At 45.9% G+C, this 19,466-nt stretch overlaps 2 protein-coding genes across 2 annotated transcripts in view; one reads left to right on the top strand and one right to left on the bottom strand.

The window, feature by feature from the left end:
* Nucleotides 1–19,466, top strand: part of LOC119937121 (collagen alpha-1(I) chain-like) — a 163,464-nt gene that overhangs the window by 95,557 nt on the left and 48,441 nt on the right. The gene's annotated exons all lie outside the window — the stretch shown is intronic.
* Nucleotides 3,023–18,100, bottom strand: LOC119937206 (uncharacterized protein DDB_G0292642-like). Its single transcript, XM_038756906.1, has 4 exons — nucleotides 17,872–18,100; nucleotides 11,567–11,664; nucleotides 9,382–9,549; nucleotides 3,023–4,494 (listed from the first exon to the last, which is right to left on the bottom strand). Exons 1-4 carry the CDS (start codon nucleotides 17,939–17,941, stop codon nucleotides 4,021–4,023), a joined length of 810 nt encoding a protein of 269 aa, XP_038612834.1. The 5' UTR covers nucleotides 17,942–18,100; the 3' UTR covers nucleotides 3,023–4,020.

A 19,466-nucleotide genomic window follows, 5' to 3' on the forward strand; every position in this document is an offset into this window, starting at 1 on the left:
GCAGAGCACTGTAATAAGCACTTAGTACAATGGAGTCAATTGACATGCTCCCTCTCCACAAGGAACTTAGAGTCTAGATGGGTAAACAGACAGTAAAATAAATTATGGTTATATACATAAGTGCTGTGGGGCTGAGGGTGGGGTGAGTAGAACAGCTCTTAAACCGAGTGCCAGGATGATGCGGAAGTGAGAGGGAGTAGTTGAAATAAGGGCTTAGTCAAGGAAGGCCTCTTGGAGGAGTTGTGATTTTAATAAGGTTTTAAAGGTGAGAAGAGTGGTGGTCTCTTGTATATGAAGAGGAAGTCAAGAAGGAGGATGTGGGTAAAGTGTTGGCAGCAAAATAGATGAGATTGAGGCACAGTGAGTAAGTTGGCGTTAGAGGAGCAAAGCATGCAGACTGGGTTGTAGTAATAATAATAATAATAATAATAACAATAATAATGGTATTTGTTAAACACTTACTATGTGCAAAGCACCATTCTAAGCACTGGAGGGGTTACAAGGTGGTCATGTTGTCCCACGGGGGGCTTGCAGTCTTCATCCCCATTTTACAGATTAGGGAACTGAGGCCCAGAGAAGTGAAGTGACTAGCCCAAATTCACACAGCTGACAACTGGCAGAGCTGGGATTTGAACCCGTGACCTCCGGCTCCAAAGCCCATGCTCTTTCCACTGAGCCACGCTGCTTCTCTTAGTAGGAAATCGGTGGGGTAAGATAGGGGGTGGGGAACTGGTCTGCGTGCTTCAAAGCCGACAAGGGGCTCTGTTTGATGAGGAAGTGGATAGGCAATGCCTGGAGGTTAAGGCGTGGAAAGATGTGGGCTGAATTTATTTTTTTTTTATGAAAATGATGCAGGCAGCAGGGTGAGGTGGGGAGGGACAGGAAGCAGGGAGGTCAACGAGGAAACAGATGCAATAATCAAGGCGTAACACCCCTCCAGCCTGGCTTAGTGGCAAGAGCCTAGGCTTGGGAATCAGAGGTTACAAGTTTTAATTCCGCTTCTGCCACTTGTCAGCTGTGTGACTTTGGGTAAGTCACTTAACTTCTCTGGTCCTCAGTTCCCTCATCTAGAAGATGGGGATGAAGTCTGTGAGCCTTAAGTGGGACATCCTGATTACCTTGTATCTACCCCAGCTCTTAGAACAGTGCTTTGCACATAGTAAGCGCTTAACAAATGCCATCATTATGAGAGCTTTGCACAGTGCTCTGCACGCAGTAAGCACTCAATAAATACAATTGAATGAATGAATGGTTTGGATCAGCGTAATAGCAGTTTGGATGTGGAGGAAAGGGTGGATTTCAGTGTTGTTGTGTAAGCAGAAGTACGTTCTAAAGTACAACAAACTCGAGTCGAGTACACATTCTTGGTCGATCAAGTCATTCCGAGCTTTTATTTGGTTAGATTTTGCACGTCACTGAAACAAACAAACCACAACCTCCGTTGCCAGGCTTCAGAATTGGGAGATGAGACGCCAAGCATTTCAGGGCCACCGTGACTTCAAAACGTACTCTGCCGTAGGTAAAGCAAGCAAGGTCCTCCTGTCCCCATCCGAGGGGGTCTCCCGTTCACAGCCAGCCAAAGGGATCTTCCTGAGCGGCGGGACTTTCCTGAGTTGCCGTGTGACACTCCACCATCTTTCTTGGCCCAGGTCCCCTCTGCATTCCTCTCAGCCCTTTCTCCCGCCATGGTATGGGACAAGGTCGGCGGCCCGAAGACCGTCCAACGGACCCTTGCTGTTTCCAGAGCACTGTACTGACGGTTTGGGGAAGTACAATGGGCGGGGAATGTGTCTGTTGTATTGTTATATTGTACTCTCCCAAGCGCCTAGTACAGTGCTCTGCACACAATAAGCACTCGGTAAATACGATTGACTATAATACAACCCAGGAGGTAGATGCTGTCCCTGCCAACTAGGAGCTTACAGTCCACAAGGGAAGACGGGCATTAAAATAGACTAGGGATAGGTTGCCTCAGTGACGTTCACCTTGCTAACCACGGATCCCCCAGATGAGATGGGGGTGAAGTGGGGGGCGGGGAGAGGGAGGGTTGACTCCCTTTCCTCCCTCTTTCCTCTTCCCTCTCCTCCTTTCCCCTTCTTTCTCCTCCTATCCCTCTCCTCCATGACCCTCCCGCTCCCCACTTTCTCTCCCTCTCCCCATCATTTCCTCCCCTCATCCTCCAGTGCTCTGCCCCAATGCCCCACCTTCAGTGTCCTGCCACCCACCACTTAATGGAAAGAGCCCGGGCTTGGGAGTCAGAGGTCGTGGGTTCTAATCCCGGCTCGGCCACCTGTCAGCTGTGTGACCTTGGGCAAGTCACTTCACTTCTCTGTGCCTCAGTTACCTCCTCTGTAAAATGGGGATTAAGACTGTGAGCCCCAGGTGGGACAAATTACCCTGTATCTACCTCAGCCCTTAGTAAGCGCTTAACAAATGCCGTCATTATTATTATTATTACCCCAAGTTGGTCACCACACTAAGAATGGAAAGATGGCATTCCCAGTCCCTAATGCCGTCATCACACTGTAGTTCTTAATACCCAGTTGATGGTGTTTTAAAAACATGTCAGAATCAACCCCCAAAGCCCTTTCTTCACAAGCGGTCAAACTCCCAACCTGAAATCCTCCCCCTTCCTCAATCTCCCTCAGCCTGCACTTGAGAGGTTTCAGAAGCAGCGTGACTCAACGGAAAGAGCCCAGGCTTGGGAGTCAGAGGTCATGGGTTCTAATCCGACTCCCCCACATGTCTGCTGTGTGACCTCGGGCAAATCCCATCACTTCTCTGAGCCTCCGTGACCTCATCTGGAAAATGGGGGTGAAGACTGTGTGCCCCACGTGGGACAACCTGATCACCGTGTATCCCCCCCCCCCAGCGCTTAGAACAGTGCTTTGCACATAGTAAGTGCTTAACAAATGCCATCATTATTATTATTCTTATTCTGAATGCTTTGTTTGGCCTTGACCCTGCTCTTCTGGATTTGAATAGCCTGGACTTCTTCAGAGAAACAGCCTCCAAGCAGAAATCTGGGACTTTTTTCACCCCAATAGCTTTATTGGTTTGCTTGAACTCCACGCTGGGAATACACAATTAATCAGTGGTATTTATTAAGCGCAAAATGGTGTAGAGAATCAATGTCGCATTTATTTAGACTGTGTGCAAAGTGCATGGAAGAGTACAATAAAACAGAGTTGGTAAACATGTTCCCTGCCCGACAATGAACTTACAGTCTAGAGGACTGGACTTTGTACTTGGGAGAGTACCATACAATGGAGTTGGTAGAAATGATCAATCAATCAATCAAAAATATTTATAGATCATTTATCCTCTGCCGAAAGCTGTATCGATCACTTGGGAGAATATTAAAGAATAAGTAGACACGACTTCTGCTCTATGGGAGCTTACTATCTATTGGGGGAGAAGTGAGGAAATGAGCAATTATCTGACTGATTTGCTCTGTTTAAATAGTTCTGGATACTTCAGATCACGGGGTGGATTTTTAAGAAGTCAGTTTCTAAAGGAATTTTCATCCATCTCTCTTAATTTTCACTCATCTACCTACCTCTCCATAGCTAAGATGAACAAGGATCACCTATCAACCATCACCTGAATTATCTATCCCTTACGGGCTTTCCCATGTGTCATCTGGTTATCTCCCAGGGCAGCCTCTGTCACGAGAATCTCCTGTCTAGTGCTACCTAGACTGTAAATTTGTCGTAATCGTCTACCCTCTCTGATTTACTGTACTCTCCCAAGAGCTTAGAACAGTGCTCGGCACACTGTAATTGCCATTGATTATCACCTAAGGATAATGAAGCTATAAGTATTGTGATATTTAGCAGAAAGATGGAGGCGTCATGCAAGTTCAATCAATCAGTTGTATTTCTCGAGCGCACACTATTAGCAGAGCACCATACTACACTTTCCAAATGACTGCTCGGGTTGCCTAAAGTCAAGCTTCTACCTGTCCTATCCTTACTGCCTGCTGGATTTCTAATCTCTGGGACTTGGGCTCCAAGTCAGTTACGGGGATTTCTGCCGATTCCTTTGGCTCCACACGGGAATTTTCGTTTGCCGAGGAGCCAGTGGTTTAGCGCAGTATTTAAACCAGGCTCCGGCTTTGCTGGCTCGGCAAGCGGGAGCCAAATCGAGACAAGCAAAGCAAAATTCGACCTGACACTGACTGCATAGGACGTACTTGCACTTTTCCAAATGCTCGATGAGCTGCCCGCACGTCGGACAGGCCCGGATGGACGGGCAGTTTTTGATCTCACTTCCCGGCAGATCCTTCAGGGAACAATTAGCTAAGGTGTCCACCTTTACGTTCCGGCATCCCGGATCGGCGCACTTGTCGGACGGAGTCCCCGCTCCTGTCCACGGCTTCAGGCACTGCCAGCAGAACTCAAACGTCTTCCCCCGCCTCACTTGGCAGATGGTACACAGTACTCTCAGGTTAGTCAAGTCTTTCCGTTCCACTAAGCTCTTGCAGCCGGGGCACTGAAAGGAACAAAAGGAAATTTCTCAGGGAGGGAGACACCCCACGGTTTTACTGACATGCAAAATTCCTTTAATAATAATAATAATAGTAATAATAATACTTGTTAAGTACTTACTATGGTACTAAACCCTGGGGTAGATTCAAGATAATCAGGTTGGACACAGTTTCTACCCAACCGGGGGCTCACAGTCTTAATCCCCACTTTCCAGGTGAGGAAACTGAGGCCCAGGGAAGTGAAGTGACTGGCATAAGGCGATACGGCAGAACGGGGATTAGAACCCAGTTCCTCTGGCTCCCCAGCCCATGTATTTTCCTCTAGGCCGCACTGCTTTCGGTTCCATGCTGTGTGGCCTTGCGTAAGTCACTTCCTTTCTCTGGACCTCAGTGACCTCACCTGCAAAATGGGGATAGAGACCGTGAGCCCCACGTGGAATGGGGACTGCGTCCAACCCGATTTGCTTGTATCCACCCCAGTGCTTAGTACAGTTTCTGGCACATAGTAAGCGCTTAACAAATAGCACAGTTATTATTATTATTACCATGGGGGTCTTATTGGGGTCCCCTTATCGGAATGCCCCAGGGTAAGTGTCCTGAACTCCAGGTGAGGCCCAGCTTCAATGAGGGAGAAGCACGGCTCTCCGTCCCGAAAGCCTCCATCCCTCCTGCACAGAGGCAGAGCTGCTGCTCCGAGTATGTCCACATTAATACCGGGAGGGACGGGGGTGGGGAAGCAGCGTGGCTCAGTGGAAAGAGCGCGGGCTTGGGAGTTGGAAGTCATGGGTTCGAATCCCAGCTCCGCCACTTATCAGCTGTGTGACCTTGGGCAAACCACTTAACTTCTCTGTGCCTCAGTTACCGCATCTATAAAATGGGGATTTAAGACTGTGAGCCCCACCTGGGACAATCTGATCACCTTGTATCTCCCCCAGTGCTTAGAACAGTGTTTTGCACACAGTATGTGCTTAACAAATACCACCATTATTATTATTGTTTAAGGGTGGAATTACCATGCCAGCAAGGAGCTCCAGCACATGGCATTTATTGTGCGCTTACTCTATAGAGAACACTGTACTAAGCACTTGGGAGAGCACAGTACAACAATAAACGGACACATTCCCTTCCCACAGTGAGTTTACCACCCACTCTGCAAACCCTCTTCCCTTTCTGCAGCTCCCCAGAGAGGGCCCCGTTATGTGGCTGGTTGGAAGGAGAGGAAGAGGACTGTGAGCTCACTGTTGGGTAGGGACCGTCTCTATATGTCGCCAACTTGAACTTCCCAAGCGCTTAGTACAGTGCTCTGCACACAGTAACTGCTCAATAAATATGATTGATTGACTGAAGAGGAAGAGGAGGTACTCCCTCTAGAATGTAAGCTTGATAAAGAAGCAGCATGGCTTAGTGGATAGAGCCTGGGCTTGGGAATCAGAGGTCCTGGGTTGTAATCCCGGCTCCACCACTTATCAGCTGTGTGACTTTGGGCAAGTCACTTCACTTCTCTGGGCCTCACTTACCCATCTGAAAAATGGGGATTAAGACTGTGAGCCCCGCGTGGGACAACCTGATTATCTTGCATCTTCCCCAGTGCTTAGGTTTGTTTTGTTGTCTGTCTCCCCATTCTAGACTGTGAGCCCGTTGTTGGGTAGGGACTGTCTCTATATGTTGCCATCTTGTACTTCCCAAGCACATAGTATAGTGCTCTGCACACAGTAAGCACTCAATAAATACGATTGAATGAATGAATGAATGAATGAATGAATGAATGAACAGGGCTTGGCACATAGTAAGCACTTAACAAATACCATCATTATTTTTATTATTGTTATCGTGGGCAGGGACTGTGTCTGTTTATTGTTCTACTGTCCTCTCCCAAGCGCTTAGTACAGTGCTCTGCACACAGTAAGTGCTCAATAAATACTATTGAATATGGCCGAGTGTCACTGTCACCACTTCTCTCCAAACCCTCCATCTGGAGTGGTGGGGAACACAAATTTGGTAGTAGGGTGAGGATTTTTTTTTCTTAATGGCATTTGTTAAGCGCTTACTATGCATCAGGTACAGTACTAAGCACTGGGGTAAAACACAAACTTATCTGGTTGGACATGAACGACGAGGGGCTCACAGTCTTAATCCCCATTTTATAGCTGTGCTGATTGAGGCTTATAGAAGTGAAGTGATTTGCCCAAGGTCACACAGCAGTCAAGTGACAGAGCCAGGATTAGAACCCAGGTCCTTCTGACTCCCATGCCTGTGCTTTATAATAATAATGATGATATTTGTTAAGCACTTACTATACGCCAAGTAGTGTTCTAAGCTCTGGGGTAGATACAAGGTAATTAGGTTGTCCCTCATGGGGCTCACCGTCTTAATCCCCATTTTACAGATGAGGTAACTAAGGCACAGAGAACTTAAGTGACTTGCCAAAAGTCAAGCATCTGACAAGTGGTGGAGCAGGGATTAGAACCCATGACCTCTGACTCCCAAGCCCGGGCTCTTTCCATTAAGCCAAGCTGCTTCTTGTGAGTTTTGTCTTCTGTCATGATCATTATCATCATAATCATAATAATGATCATCATCATCATTATATTATCATCATAATCATCATAATCATCTTCTAGACTGTGAGCCCACTGTCGGGTAGGGACCGTCTCTATATGTTGCCAACTTGTACTTCCCTAGCGTTTAGTACAGTGTGCTGCACACAGTAAGTGCTCAATAAATACGATTGAATGAATGAATGAATAATTATCATCATTAGCCACCACCATAGTTTCACTCATCTGGAAACCATGGTAAGGTCTGCATTTATGTAGAGAGGCAGAGAAGCAGCATGGTGTAGTAGATAAAGCATGGGCCTGGGAATCAGAAGGTCATGGGTTCCAATCTTGGCTCCACCACTTGTCTGCTGTATGACCTTGGGCAAGTCACTTCACCACTCTGTGCCTCAGTTACTTCAATTGTAAAAAGTGGGGATTAAGAGTGTGGGCCCAATCTGGGGCAGGTACCATGTCCAACCTGATTACCTCAGCATTAGAAGAGGGCTTGGCACATAGTAAGCACTTAACAAGTGCCACAATTATCGTTAATTATTATTATTATTATTATAAGGAAAAGATGCCTGAAAGTGCTGCTATAAGGAGCGCAGTCACTCTGATGCTGAGTGAGAAAAAGCAAGAAGAAAGTTAGAGAGGGAAGGGGAAATGCTTGTTTTGGGCAGGGAGTTGGTTTACCAATGCTGTTATATTGTAGTCTCCCAAATGAGAAGTACAGTCCTCCACACACAATAAGCACTTAATAAATATGAGAAGCAGCATGGCATAGTGGAAAGAGCCCGGGCTTAGGGAGTCAGAGGTCATGGATTCTAATCCCGGCTCCACCACTGCTCAGCTGTGTGACTTTGGGCAACTCACTTCACTTCTCTGTGCTTCAGTTACCTCATCTGTAAAATGGGGACTGTGAGCCTCACGTGGGACAGCCTATAATAATAATGATGGCATTTATTAAGCGCTTACTATGTGCAGAGCACTATTCTAAGTGCTGGGGAGGTTACCAGGTGATCAGATTGTCCTACGGGGGGCTCACAGTCTTAAACCCCATTTTACAGATGAGGGAACTGAGGCCCAGAGAAGTCAAGTGACTTGCCCAAAGTCACACAGCTGACAGTTGGTGGGGTCGGGGTTTGAACCCGTTACCTCTGACTCCCAAGCCCGTGCTCTTTCCCACTGAGCCATGCTGCTTCTCTAATCTAGCCTGATTACCTTGTGTCTACCCCAGCGCTTAGAACAGTGCTCGGCACATAGTAAGCGCTTAACAAATGTCATCATTATTGTTATTGTTATTATCAAGATGATCGATTGATTCCTTCTGAGGGCAATTGAAGATATTGATCCAACTTAAGCCCTCAGTACTCTAAATGGTTTGGGCCTTAGACACCTCACAGCAGGCATTAACCATTACCCAAATTATCTACCCCTTATGGCTTTCTCACGTGTCATCTGGTTATCAATGCAGCCTCTGTCACGAGAATCTCCTGTCCAGAGCTATCTAGATTGTAAATTTGGGAGCCATCGGCCAAAGATTTCTAGAGTGAGAAGCTCTGGTAGCCCTTCACCCACCCAGGCAAAATAGAATAAAAGAGATGTGGAAACATACTAACTGTGGTATTTGTTGAGAACTTACTAGTCACTCATTCAATTGTATTTATTGAGCGCTTACTATGTGCAGAGCACTGTACTAAGTGCTTGGGAAGTACAAGTTGGCAACATATAGAGATGGTCCCTACCCAACAACGGGCTACTATCTGCTCAGATACTGCAAAGTCCCACTGTGCACAGTGCCAGTTCACCTCTTTTCAATTTGGTTTCCCTTTTGAAAATTTTCTTGACCGCTAAACTTTTAAAACGCATTTGAGTGAAAGTGTTAGTTTTGTGTTTGTCCTGGGAGGTGTATTGATCGCAAACGTTGTAGTTTAATGACTGTAATCAGGGCTGGCTTTGGGAATGAAGAGCGAGTAAGTGGACAGTTCTGCAGCCCCCATTGTGACCAGGGCCGCCTGTGACCTGCCTTCTCAGCTGGTAATAATAATAATAATAATAATAATAATAATGGTATTTGTTAAGCGCTTACTATGTGCAAAGCACTGTTCTAAGCGCTGGGGAGGTTACAAGGTGATCAGGATGTCCCACGTGGGGCTCACAGTTTAAATCCCCATTTTACAGATGAGGTAACTGAGGCACAGAGAAGTTAAGTGACTTGCCCAAAGTCACACAGCTGACAGTGGTAGGCGCTGTGGGCAAGAGAGGGGGCAGATCTGGATTCCCATTTGAGATCTGATCCCGTAGTTGGCTTTCAGTGAATTCTCCCCACTGCAGGGCTGGGAACACCCTCACCTGTTTGAAATCACAGTACTTCTGAGCAGCAGTGATGGCAAGTTTTTGCTCAAAGTTGTGCTGTTCTTCCTCATTCAGTGAAGCGTGACGGCGAACTTCTGTATAAGGCCACTGAGCTCCACATTTCGTTACACCTTCGACGGCCGGGCAGTGAAACGTGGTGTAGCCCTGGATATCAGAGAAGGAAGAGCATTAAATTCAAAAAAGAAGTGGAATCACCAGATGCCGTTCCTATGTGTTGACTCCTTGGTCGTAAACAAGGGGTGGCAGAAAATTTAGGACCTACAGGTGCTGAAATGATCATTCCACCCCTGGCCATTTACTGAGCGCTTACTGTGTGCAGAATGCCGTTCTAATAATAATAATAATAATAATGGCATTTATTAAGCGCTTACTATGTGCAAAGCACTGTTCTAAGCGCTAGGGAGGTTACCAGGTGATCAGATTGCCCTACGGGGGGCTCACAGTCTTAATCCCCATTTTACAGATGAGGGAACTGAGGCCCAGAGAAGTCAAGTGACTTGCCCAAAGTCACACAGCTGACAGTTGGCGGGGCCGGGGTTTGAACCCGTTACCTCTGACTCCCAAGTCCGTGCTCTTTCCACTGAGCCACGCTGCTCCTCTAAGCATTTGAGAGAGTAGAATATAACAAATTTGGTAGACGGGCTCCCTGCCCACAAGGAGCTTACAGTCTAGAGGGCCACATGTTTCAGATTCTGACTCCATTATTCCTCAAATATGCCAACTGCCCAGCAGAGCTGTGGGTAGACTTTTAAGAACAAAACCATGTTTTTTCGCAATAATAACAACAATAATACCTCTGTGACCTCGTCCACCGGTTGATTGTATTTATTGAGCGCTTACTGTGTGCAGAGCACTGTACAAAGCTCTTGGGAGAGTACAGTACAACAATAAACAGACACATTCCTTGCCCGCAACAAGCTTACATTCTAGAGGGGCAGAAAGACATTGATATAAATAAATAAACTACAGCTATGTACATAGTTGCTGTGGGGCTGGGGGGGGGGATGAATACAGGGAGCAAGTAAGGGTGGCGCAGAAGGGAGAGGGAGAAGAGGAAAGGAGGGCTTAGTCAGGGAAGGCCTCTTAGGGGAGATGGGCCTTCAATAAGGCTTTGAAGGGAGGGAGACTCACTGTCTGCCAGATATGAGGGAGCAAGTTCCAGGCCAGAGGCAGGATGTGGGCGAGAGGTTGTCGGCGAGATAGATGAGATGGAGGTACAGTGAGAAGGTTAGAATTAGAAGAGCAAAGTGTGTGGGCTGGGTTGTAGTAGAAGAATAGCGAGGTGAGATAGGAGGGAACAAGGGATTGACCGATTTGAAGCCAATACTGAGGAGTGTCTGTTTAATGCAGAGATAATCCAGGTCCTCTGACTCTCATGCCGGTGACAATTTCCACCAGGGCTACACTGGTCCTCATTTGGTAACTGGGAGGGAACTAGATGCCTAGGATGGAATTAGAATGGTGAGAGAGAGACCAGGAAATAACCATCAGGTGGAACCATCAGGATTTGGTGACAGGCTGAACATGTGAGTAGAATGAGACGGGTGAGTCGAGGCTAACGCCAAGGTTACGGACAGGCTCCGGTGATAGGGAGGATGGGAAAGTCGGGGGAGGGCAGGCTTTGGGTGGGAAGATGAAGAGTTCTGTTTTGGACGTGTTCGGTTTGGGGTGTCGATGGAACAACCAAGTGGAGAAGTCCTGAAGGTAGCCGGAAATAATGAGATTACAGAGAAAGGGAAAGTGAAAGATCAGGCTGCAGATGTTGATTTGGAAATCACCCCCATGGGGATGGTAGTTGAGCCACTAAAACATCCTACTCTGCTACCAAACCCTGCCTTTACTCTAGGAAATTCCCTCTAAGAAATTCCCGCTATGAAATTCCCTCCTTTTGTGACTGAATGGAAGAGAAGCAAAAGAATATGGAAAAAGAAAGCCATGCTGAGAATTGCCATTTTCTAGAAGGGGCTTTCACTGTGTGCCCTACCACCCTCTAGACTGTAAGCTCGTCCTCTAATCTGTAAACTCGTTGTGGACAGGGAATGTGTCTGTGATACTGTACTCTCCCAAGAGCTTAGTACTGCCCTCTGCACACAGTAGGTGCTCATAAATAATAATAATCAGTCAATAAATACGATTGACTGACTGAATGACCTTCTCTTACCTGATCTAATAGACTCCTGCACCAGCTTGTTAAACTTCCAGGGTCCACGGCATGTCCACAACTCATTTCCACCCTGAGGACACCATTGTATTCGTCACCTGAAAGTGGAGGAAATGTCATCTGAGCAGAAGAGTGTTATGGATAAATTAGGTTTCTAAACCTCTGTGAGTTTCTAGACTCCTTTTAGACTATGAGCCCGTTGTTGGGTAGGGACCGTCTCTATATGTTGCCAACTTGTAGTTCCCAAGTGCTTAGTACAGTGCTCTGCACACAGTAAGCGCTCAATAAATACGATTGAATGAATGAATGAGTTTGAACAGGAGGGAGATTCTGGGAAGTGGCTCGTGGGCTGGAAGGGATCGCCTGTCACTTCTATCACTTCGGTCTCTCACCGAGGTTTGCGTATTTTTTTAAAAACATGATTCTTTACATTAGTGACCAGATTCAAGGATCTGATTTTGCAGAAGAGACCAGGAGTCCTCCGGTGGTGGTGCCAGAATTCCAAAACCAGGTGACATGCCCAAGGTGATAGGTGGGAACCGGTAAACAAAGAATTGGAATAATCATGTTTGTCTTCAGGAAGAGCTCAGAACAGAATACTACTCTTTTACTTAGAAAAACTGGGATCCCTTTACCTCCATCTCATCTGTCTTATCTCGGACTTGTCTATCTTAATAATAATAGTACTGGCATTTATTAAGCGCTTACTATATGCAAATCACTGTTCTAAGCTCTGGGGAGGTTACGAGGTGCTCGGGTTGTCCCACCGGGGGCTCACAGTCTTAATCCCCATTTTGCTGATGAGAGCACTGAGGCCCAGAGAAGTTAAGTGACTTGCCCAAAGTCACACAGCAGACAATTGGCAGAGCCAGAGTTTGAACCCATAACCTCTAACTCCACAGCCCATGCCCTTTCCACTGAGCCACACTGCTTCTCTATCTCTTCTCTATCCTGCTGACCTCTCACCCATGTCCCGCCTCTGGCTTGGAACACCCTCCATCTCTATTATAAATATTACTCTATTTATTTATTATTACTCTATTTATTTATTTATTACTCTATATTTATTTATTTATTTTACTTGTACATATCTATTCTATTTATTTTATTTTGTTAGTATGTTTGGTTTGGTTCTCTGTCTCCCCCTTTTAGACTGTGAGCCCACTGTTGGGTAGGGACTGTCTCTATATGTTGCCAACTTGTACTTCCCAAGCGCTTAGTACAGTGCTCTGCACACAGTAAGCACTCAATAAATACGATTGATTGATTGATCTGCATCTCCAATAGGCCATCACTCTCCTCACTTTCAAAGCCTTATTAAAATCATATCCCCTCTAAGAGGCCTTCCCCACCTAAGCCCTCATTTCCTCTTCTCCCAATCCCTGCTGTGTCACCCTTGCATTTGGATTTGCTCCCTTTATTCACCCCTTCCTTGACCCCAGAACACTTTTGTACATATCCGCAATTTATTTATCTATATTAATGTCTGTCGTCCCCTCTAGACTGTAAACTCATTGTGGGCAGGGAATGTGACTACCAACTCTGTTCAACTGTGCTCTCCCGAGTGCTTAGTACAGACCTCTGCATGCAGAAAACACTCAATAAATGGGATTGATTGGTGGAAGGTTTCACTGCCTTTTCTTCTTTGTATCCCCTGAATAAACCAAGGAACAGCTGCACAATAATTTTTATTAAAACACAATCTAATCAGTCAATCAATGGCTAAATCTAGACTGAAAGCTCATTGTGGGCAGGGAACGTGACTGTTTATTGTTGTACTGTATTCTTCCAAGCACACCCATAAAGTGCTCAGTAAATATGATTGAATGAATCATATTCTGATTCATTTTTCCTTTTTCCTCTCCTCCTCCCCATCCCCCCAGCCCTACCTCCTTCCCCTCCCCACAGCACCTGTATATATGTTTATACAGATTTATTACTCCATTTATTTTACTTGTACACATCTACTATTCTATTCATTTTGTTAATGATGTGCATCTAGCTTAATTTCTATTTATTCTGATGACTTGACACCTGTCAACATGTTTCATTTTGTTGTCTGTCTCCCCTTTCTAGACTGTGAGCCTGTTGTTGGGTAGGGACAGTCTCTATCTGCTGCCAACTTGTGGCGCTTAGTACAGTGCTTTGCACACAGTAAGCGCTCTATAAATACGATTGAATGAATGAATGAATGAATGAATCTACGTCTCCAGCCCTAATCTCTCTCTCTCTCTCTCTCTCTCTCTCTCTCTCTCTCCCTCCCTCCCTCCCTCCAGTTTCGCATTTCCTCCTGCCTCCAAGACATCTCTCCTTGGATGTCCTCCCATCAACTCAAACTTAATATGGCTAAAACTGAACTTCTTACCTTCCCACCCAAACCTGGTCCTCCCTCTGACTTTCCCGTCGCTCTGGATGGCACCACTGTCTCTCCTGTCTCACAAGCCCGTAACCTGGGTATTATCCCCGACTGCTCGCTCTCATTCAACCCACGTATTCAATCCATTACCAAATCCTGTCAGGTCCACCTTCACAACATTGCTACAATCCGTCCTTTCCTCTCCCTCCAAACTACTGTTATTATTAAGTGCCGTGGAGTCATTTCCAATTCATAGCGACTCCATGGATATACTTTCTCCAGAACGTCCTGTCTTCGGCCGTCGGCAACCTTCCTAACGGTTCTTCCCTTATCATTGTTATGGTCTCCTTCTAGTTGCTGGTCTGCCTCTTCCACGTTTTCCCTGGACCTTTCCTAGCATTAGTGTCTTCTCCGGAGAATCAATCTTCCGGATTATGTGCCCAAAATATGCTAATCTAAGTCCAATCATTTGGCTTTCCAAAGACCACTTTTCTTTAATTTGCTCTAAAATCTATTTGTTTGTTTTTCGGGCAGTCTCCAACAGCACATTTCAAAAGAATGGATATTCTTTCTATCCTGTTTTTTACTGTCCAGCTTTCAGATCCATACATGGTTAATCCAATTACTTACCCTATTCTGCCTTGATTACTGTATCAGCCCCCTTGCTGATCTCTCTGCTTACTGTCTCTCCCCATTCCAGTCCATACTTCAGCCTGCTGACCGGATCATTTTTCTACAGAAACATTCAGGCCATGTTTCCCCATTCCTCAAGAATCTCCAGTGTTTGCCCATCCACCTCCACATCAAACAAAAACTCCTCATCATTGGCTTTAAAGCAATCCCCTTGCCCCCTCCTAACTCACCCTCGCTACTCTCCTACTACAATCCAGCTCACAAACTTTGCTACTCTAGTGCTAACTTTCTCACTATACCTCCATCTCATCCATTTCACTGCCAACCTCTCACCCACATCCTTCCTTTGGCCTGGATTTCATTCAATCGTATTTAATGCACTCTTACTGTGTGCAGAGCACTGTACTAAGAGCTTAATGCCCTCTATCCTCATATCTGATAGGTAATTAATCTCCCCCACTTCAAAGCTTTACTGAAGACACATTTTCTCCCTGACTAAACCTTCATTTCCTCCTCTCCCACTCCTTTCTGCATCACCCTGAGTTGCTCTTTTTATCCATCCCCTCCCACCCTCCCAGTCCCACAGTACTAACGCACATATCTTTAATTTATTTTTTGATATTAATGTCTTTTTCCTTTCTAGACTGTGAACTCTTTGGGGGCAGGAATGTGTCTTTTTACTGTTCATTCTTTCATTCATTCAATCGTATTTATTGAGCGCTTACTGTGTGCAGAGCACTGTACAGTACTGTTGTACTGTACTGTACTCTCCCAAGCACTTAGTGCAGCTCTCTGCCCACAGTAAGTGCCCAGCGCTTAGAACAGTGCTCCAGCACTTAGAACAGTTCTTTGCATATAGTAAGAGCTTAATAAATGCCATCATTATTAATAAATATGATTGAATGAATGAATAAATAGGATTGCATGAATGAATGATTGATGGGCTGACTGATTTATTCATTCATTCATTCAATCGTATTTATTGAGCACTTACTGTGTGCAGAACACTGTACTGAGGGCTTGGAAGAGTACAATAAAATCGAGTTGGTAGCCCACAAGTAGTTTGCAATTTAGATGGGGAGACTGATATTAAAATAGATTGCAGATGGGGAAAAGGGAGAGAATTAGGGTATGGACAAAAATGCTGTGGGGCTGGGGGTGGGGTGAATATCAAGTGTTTAAAGGATACAGATTCAAATACATAGGCAATGCAGAAGGGAGGGTGAAAATTGTGGTATTTATTAAGCACTTACTATGTGCCAAGCACTGGGGTAGATACAACGTAACTGGGTTGGACACAGTCCCTGTCCCACATGGGGCTCACCATTAAGTTGGAGGGAGTACCGCTATTGAATCCCCATTTTACAGAGAAGGAAATTGAGGCCAAAGGAGTTAGGTGACTTGTCTAAGATCACATAGCATTCATTCATTCATTCAGTCATATTTATTGAGCGCTTACTGTGTGCAGAGCACTGTACTAAATGCTGTACTAGCAGACAAGTGGTGAAGCTGTGACTCCCAGTTGCATGCTCTTTCCACTAGACCCTGTGGCATCTTGCAAATAAAGGAGAAATGATGTCAATCAATTGTATTTATTGAGCACTTATTATGTGCAGAGAACTCTACTAAACACATGGGAAAGTACAATACAATAGAATTAGCAGACATGTTCCTTGCCGGTAGGAATTTACAATCTATAGGGGGAAACAGACATTACTAAAAATAAAAATATTAATTAATAAAGTACCATTTAAAGGTCTGTACATGAGTGCTGCGGGGTTGAGGGTGGGGTAAATATCAAATGCTTAGTACAGAGCTCTGTACACAGTAAGCACTTAATAAATACAATTGAATGAATGAAATGCCCAAAGGTCACCGATTCGAGTGTGATAAATGAGAGTCGAGTGAATTCCAGGATTCCACTGATTCTATTCATTTTCTGTTCAACAGTTTTCCAACACTTGGAGAAAAAAAAACTACCAATTCAGCCGTGTAAAAAGTTGTGTCTCACCACGGCTAAGGCCTGGCAGGTGCCATCTTGTACTTCCCAAACGCTTAGTACAGTGCTCTGCACACAGTAAGCGCTCAATAAATATGATTGAATGAATAAATGAATGAACAGAGCAGAAGCAAGGGCCTTGGTGCCAGAAGGACCTTGATTCTGGTCCCAGCTCTGCCACTTGTCTGCTGTGTGACCTTGGGCAAGTCACTTCACTTCGTGCCTCACTTACCTCATCTGTAAAATGGGGATTAACGTTGTGAGCCCTATGTGGGACAGAGACTACGTTCAACCCGATTATCTTATATCTACCCAGCACTTAGAACAGCGCCTGGCACATAATACGCACTTAAAAATACTGCAGTTACAATTATTATAAAACAGAAGTCAGTCAATTGTATTTATTGAGTGCTTACTGTGTGCAGAGCACTGTACAAAGTGCTTGGGAGAGTACAATATAACAATATACCAGATATATTCCCTGCCCAAAGGGAAGGAATGATGGGGCCCACGGTTGCCCGTGATCATTCCATCACTGGCATTTACCGAACGCTTACTGCGTGCTGTGCTAAGCACTTGGGAGAGGACAATACAGAAGAGAATAAGAAGCAGGATGGCGTAGTGGATAGAGCACGGGCCCGGATTCTCATCCCGGCACCTCCACTTGTCTGCTGGATGACTTTGGGCAAGTCACTTCACTTCTCTCTGCCTTGGTTCCCCATCTGTAAAAGGGGTATGAATAATAACAATAATAATAATGGCATTTGTTAAACACTTGCTGTGTGCAAAGCACTGTTCTAAGCACTGGGGAGGTTACAAGGTGATCAGGTTGTCCCACGGGGGGCTCACCATCTTAATCCCCATTTTACAGATGAGGGAACTGAGGCCCAGAGAAGTGAAGTGACTTGCCCAACGTCACACAGCTGACAACTGGAGGAGCTGGGGTTTGAACTGATGACCTCTGACTCCAAAGTCCGGGCTCTTTCCACTGAGCCACACCGCTTCCACGAACAGTGCTTTGCACGTAGCAAGCGTTTAATAAATGCCATCATTATAAGGCCCATGAGGGACAGGGACCGTGTCCAACCCTACTTGCTTGTATCCACCTCAGCGCTTAGTACAGCCCTGTGAGCCCACTGTTGGGTAGGGACTGTCTCTATATGTTGCCAATTTGTACTTCCCAAGCGCTTAGTACAGTGCTGTGCACATAGTAAGCGCTCAATAAATACGATTGATGATGATGATGGCACATAGCAAGCGTTCAACAAACACCACAACGATGATTGCAATTACAGCAGGGCTGGTAGACCCCGTTACCTGTGATCTCATCCTTCCCGGCCACGAATACCGGACTGGGTTCGGAATAGAGCGGTGGTCTGCTCATCATGCGGGGTGCCGGCCTAGTCTTCGGGAGAAGAACGAGGCTGGGTGGCCAGAGATTCCTCCTGTGGCTCCCCGGAGCTCTGTCTCCAACGCAGCTGTGGTGGCTTCAGTTTTGATCTTGATCCCTCTGCCCCCTCCCCACCCAGGGCGGGTTCCTGAGCCTGGGCCAAACCCCTGTTGATAGGCCAAGGAGGCTGGTCTTGATAGGGGGAGCGGTAGCCAGAGTCCTCTCTGATCCCCGCAAGCCTCGATTCAGAGAAATGAAACTGAAACATCAAGGCTGAGCTTCCCTGGGTAATCCCCGGCCTTCTTCCCCTCCTCCTCTGCCCAGCTGGAGAGAGCCAGAAAAAAAACTCAACAGGCCTAACGACCCTCCATGGGCTGCGGCAGAGGGATGGACCACCCCAAAGCCCCCAGGAAAGTCCCCAGGAATCAATTTCCCACCGCTTCCCTTGTCCGAGTCGCATTTCATCCATCCATTTATTCATTCTGTCGTACTTATTGAGCTCTTCTTGGGTGCAGGGCACTGTACTGAGGGCATGGGAGAGCACACTGTTGCAATAAACAGACACATTCCCTAGCCATAATGAGCTTACAGTCTAGAGATGAGCTTGGGCTTCTCTTCAATCAATGGTATTTATTATTATGAATGATAATAATAATAGTACTTTATTATTATGAATGATAATAATAATAGCATTTGCTAAGTGCTTAACTGTGTTTCAAGCACTGTTCTAAGCACTGGGGTAATACTAGTAGTAATAATGATGGTATTTGTTAAGTGCTTACTATGTGCAGAGCACTGTTCTAAGCACTGGGGTAAATACGAGGTAATCAGGTTGTCCCACTTGGGGCTCGCAGTCTTAATCCCCATTTTACAGATGAGGGAACTGAGGATCAGAGAAGCTAAGTGACTTGCCCAAAGTCACACAACTGACACAAGTGGCAGAGCTGGGGTTAGAACCCACGACCTCTGATTCCCAAGCCCGGGCTATTTCTACTAAGCCATGCTGCTACAAGCTAATCAGGGTGTAAGTGATGGTATTTTTTAAGTGCTTACTATGTGCCCAGCACTGTTCTAAGTGCTGGGGTAATAATAACAATAATGATGACATTTGTTAAGTGCTTACTATGTGCAAAACACTGTTCTAAGTGCTGGGGGGGGGGGATGCAGGGTGATCAGGTTGTCCCACGTGGGGCTCACAGTCTTAATCCCCATTTTACAGATGAGGGAACTGAGGCACAGAGAAGTGAAGTGACTTGCCCAAAGTCACACAGCTGACACAAGTGGCAGAGCTGGGATTAGAACCCACGACCTTTGACTCCCAAGCCCGGGTTCTTTCCACTAAGCCATGCTGCTACAAGCTAATCAGGTTGTAATAAGTGATGGTATTTGTTAAGCGCTTACTATGTGCCAAGCACTGTTCTAAGCGCTGGGGGAGATACAGGGTAGTCAGGATGTCCCACAGGGAGCTCACAGTCCTGATCCCCCTTTTACAGGTGAGGTAACCGAGGCACAGAGAAGTTAA

The sequence above is a fragment of the Tachyglossus aculeatus genome, chromosome 1 (genome assembly GCF_015852505.1).
Source record: "Tachyglossus aculeatus isolate mTacAcu1 chromosome 1, mTacAcu1.pri, whole genome shotgun sequence".
NCBI classification, from domain to species: Eukaryota; Metazoa; Chordata; class Mammalia; order Monotremata; family Tachyglossidae; genus Tachyglossus; species Tachyglossus aculeatus.